Below are 4,512 nucleotides of genomic sequence, written 5' to 3'. Positions count from 1 at the left end.
ATAAATAATCTAAGTGATGATAGGTGCAGCGACTGATGACTGAGCTGTTTTGAGGGAGACTATCCTTGAGCTTTTGCCAGGCCTAATGAAAGAGTGATGTCTCTTGATGACTCTGCTACGGCCTTTGATCTACTGGTTATACAGTAAAATCTATTTCCTCTCCAGCCTCACATGAGGGAGCCGACAGACAAATGGGATTGGTTCTTGGACACACAGCCATTTACACTACTACAAGGTTGTACTCTTATTTCTATTAACCTTCGGCTCACATAAGCCTGAAAGTTTTTATTGAAAGAAAACACAATTTGCCACAAAATCAAAACACCTCCGTGAAAAACCTTTTGAGATATTCTCAAAAACAAAACTGCCAAACCTAAACACAGCAAACACGCATCTTTGGTGGAAGCAAGAACCAAACACGCACGACCATTATTGGAGCAAAACTATTTACAAAAAAAAAAAAAAAAGTTGTGCAACTGCATTCTGTTTTGAGATTTGTAAATATTTAACCAAATATCAGTGAGCAGAGGTTTAAATCCAATAATATTCAAAGGACTTTCTACATGCATTTGCTGCTTTAGATACCGTTGATGCTGCAGCTTTATGAAAACCGCTGAGCTAACTCAACCATCGTACCTCTTCCAAATCTAGGGGAACTGATCCTTACACATAGAAGAGGAAACATGAGTGCAAAAAGTTTATAATTTTTCCTGACTTCATTCTGGATCAGATCCAGATGACATTCGGTGGTGAGATAGAGGTCCCCACCTTACATGACTGTCATATTTCATAATTATCTATCAATAATCAACAAAGATTTTGAGGATCAAATTTTGAAGCTCTATTGACTGCAATGTTACCAAAAATTTCAAAGCGATCCAGAATCCAGGATCTCTTCTGGATCATCACCAAAATGTAATCATTTGTTCCTGGTGAGATTCCCAACATTTCATCAAGATCCGTCCGTAACTTTTTGAGTTATCTTGCTAACAAACAAACCAACGCCGGCGAAAACATAACCTCCTCGGCGGAGGGAAAAACGGCGCCTTACAGTACAAACGTTCTTAAACAACGTTCTCTCCTCCACTTCCAACTTCTGCAACATTCCCAGGCTGTAAAATCATCAGCACAGAAATCACTCAAACATTTCTTTTTCTTTATACATCGTCATACAACAAAATAAAAACATTAAATGTAAAAGGTACTTTTGTCCTCATGTACAGCATATTGTCCAACAGTAGGCCTCCAGACCTGGCCGACAGTCATCGTTCATGCGAATGGATCGCTTTCCTTCCCGGGAATTCAGGATTAGAATAGAGAGACTGTTTCAAACTTGGTCTTCGTGCGGAGGAGGAATCAAAGTGGCGGAGTTAGTCGTTCTTCCGTCTCTCGTCTCGTCGTGTTTTTAGCTTGAGCTGAAGTATCTTCAGCTCAGTCATAGTGGAGAACGCCCTGTACACCCACACCATCTGGCAACGCAATGCAAATAGTCCCATGAAAATGTGTTGTTGTCTTTTGAATATTTAATACCATATAAAACAAATGAGATAAATAATACATCTTACCACGATGATGACTGTATTCAGAAGCAGAGGAATCGAATACACCAACGAGATGAACATGCCATTGGAGTCAAAATATTGGAAATTGGAAAAGGACCTGTTACAAAAAAAGATTTTAATTACTCTGGCTTATTTTAAGAGACACTAGTTCCCAAAAACAAAAAAATCTGTATATAAAATAAACAATTGCATTACCTCCAATTCATTGCTGCCAGTTCATTGAGATATTCAGCGGTGTACACCAGAACAACTGAGGAGGAAATGACATCACAGAGACTTTTGATTACATTTTTAGTCAGACTCAACACTGTCTTCTCAGCCTTAATGCTTAAATGTTATTTGTGTGTATAAATGCATTGCACTGGTTTCTTTGTTGGGTGATTATATACACACATACATAAATAGTGGTTACACATGCACTTCTCTCTCTTAAAGTATCAGTAAGATCTATCACCTAAAGAAAATAAACCAGTGCATTTGTCATTGAGAACACATTTCCATCGCTCTCTGCAACCAAAAGCTGCTCTGCATTCCAGTTTGTCCCCACAAAGTGTCTGAACCTTGTCCAACCGGCTCACCCATCAATTTTCACTCTAAGCAGATCAAGTATGCGTCCTATTCATGATGTCAATCCCCATCAACTGTATTCAATCAACAACTAGAAAACGACAATCAGAGATTGCAGACCCTCGCCTCCAAAAGACTATTGGATCTTGTGAGACAGTAAACAGGGCTTCCGGATCAGAGGGGCAAAACCTGCTCTAGCTTGCTGCTCCGGAACGTACTACAAGCCATCTTCTGGACTCTTTTTCCCATCATGCCATTCGTGTCCCTCCCTCTTAAAGTGGCAGTTTACAGCACAGGCACAATTCCAGGTGTAAAAATAATTCTAGAATCTGGATCCAGATCTGGATCAACGCCATTCTTGGGGAGGACCGAGCCACGGACAGAACCTTGCTTGTGTTAAATTTTCAAGTCGATTGGGTTACTAGTTTTTGAGTTATGCGCTCGGACAGACAAGCAAACAGACAAACATACAAACAAACGGACAGACAAACGCACCCAATTGCAATACCCTCGCTTCCGCTTCGGCGAGGGTAAAGATCAAACCACAAAAGAAAGAAAAACATTGACTGCCCCTTTGTCATGTCTTTCTTGAAGAAGTCACAGACACAGGTGTACACAAACAGGTGCAACTGGAAACCAGGCGTGGTTGCTCAGCTTGGCTTTGACACGGCGTGCTCATCGTTTCAAAGCTTCTACGCCACTTCAGTTCACTCCATGCCAACGTCGAGCAGGAATTTCCAAAAGGGGCTGAACTTCGCAAAACAAAAGTTGGTCACTTTGAAAAGTCAATGCAGGAAAGCAGACACAGTTGTTCCAAAACGTGCTGAAGCGCTCGGAGGCCGTAACGCTCGCATCATGTCAACTGGCTTGGAATATTGCACGGGCTAAAACACCGTGGAAAACTAAACGGAATGCTACGGACATAAACGTGGATTATACTATATATTATACATAGCACGTATTTTACTATTGCATCGGATGAGTATTGAGACACTTTTCTGCCATTTCACATATCACATATTGCTTTTTATAAAAATAATAAATTATTTATTTGGTTCTTGACTAAGATCAGCTTTGGTTCTACTCGCCCGTCTGAGTGAGTTTACTGTCCGTGTTCATTTCTTTACCTTTACCACGTGTTTTGTTCAATGACTTTAAGGCTGCCAATCACTCTTATTGACTGCTAACACCTATGAATAGCTCTCGCACCTGCAGTTACCATAGCGATTGGCTTAACACCTTAAGCCAAGATCCACTTCTTTACAATGCAACCAGCTGCTTTACAAAGACCATCAGATACTCTATTATACGTGATATTTTTGTTTCCATATTTGGTTGCTGAACTGTGTTTGTGCACACATTGTTCATGGTTGTGAGATACACACATGAACCCTGACGTGTACAGACACAAGTACATAACGTACACAGCACGAGGCATCAGTCCAATTAAACTGAAGCTCATTCAGGTGGTTGTTTTCGCTTACCCATGAGCAGGAAGTGGCACGTCTGAACTCTGTAGTACCTGCATGTTACAACAGTCAGGCACAAACAGGCGAAGTGGAACACCAGCAGTCCCATGAGCCATGGTTCCGACCACTGCACCTAGAGACAGAAACAAAGCCCATATCGGCTCTCTGTAACGTCAAATGGACAGGAATACACATGCTGGATGATAGCTGTGGTTATAGGCAATCAATCCGTGACAGCTAGCTCCTCGCTAGCTAGCCCTATCAGTAAATAACACGTGTAATGTAAACTCACAGACATGATAAATGTCCATATCGACGTAATCCTCAGATTACTGAACCCATCGATGGGGATAGAGCTAATATTCTTGGCTTTGTTGTCCATAATCGTCACAAAACGGTGCTCGGTGGAGTCTCACAAGAGTATTACAAGACGACAACGGAAGTGATCCTTCTGTCGCATAAGTTTGACGTCACGGGAGCGACTGTTACTTAAAATGGGACAGTACAGTAGTGTTGGATGTTGTTTTGTTGTGTGTTTTGAATAATAATTTTTTGTTAATGATAATATGATATAATATGTAATGCTGCTGTGGTACCCAAACTATCCTATTATTTTTATTATTATTATTGCATAATTCTTTCTGCTCCTCTGTGCTTTGTCCTTTGGATTTTCATCATCCTTTTTTTTTTACACATTTTAATCTTAACGTCAGACATTTAATATATACATATATATATTCTCTACTCAAAAAGTTAAAATATATAAATATAAATAAGTAAATGAAATCAGTGATGATTGACAGCTTTGAAACATTTAACAAAAACTCAGGTGCATAAAGCACCGCAAGACTTCTTGATTGCACCTTGCAGGAAGAAATAAGAAAAGGCAAATCCCCAAAAAATGAAATTTGCTT

The 4,512-nt window shown here is 40.1% G+C and overlaps 1 protein-coding gene across 1 annotated transcript; it reads right to left on the bottom strand.

Moving 5' to 3' along the window:
• Positions 1-278: 278 nt before the first annotated feature.
• On the bottom strand, positions 279-4,026 carry LOC137915066 (transmembrane protein 18-like). The gene is made up of 5 exons (XM_068758552.1): positions 3,891-4,026; positions 3,614-3,731; positions 1,758-1,812; positions 1,566-1,659; positions 279-1,469 (listed from the first exon to the last, which is right to left on the bottom strand). The coding sequence occupies exons 1-5, from the start codon at positions 3,978-3,980 to the stop codon at positions 1,371-1,373; spliced, it is 456 nt and encodes a 151-aa protein (XP_068614653.1). The 5' UTR covers positions 3,981-4,026; the 3' UTR covers positions 279-1,370.
• Positions 4,027-4,512: the final 486 nt, after the last annotated feature.

This window comes from Brachionichthys hirsutus, unplaced genomic scaffold (genome assembly GCF_040956055.1).
Source record: "Brachionichthys hirsutus isolate HB-005 unplaced genomic scaffold, CSIRO-AGI_Bhir_v1 contig_317, whole genome shotgun sequence".
NCBI lineage: Eukaryota > Metazoa > Chordata > Actinopteri > Lophiiformes > Brachionichthyidae > Brachionichthys > Brachionichthys hirsutus.
This window is presented reverse-complemented; position numbering and strand designations above follow the sequence as displayed.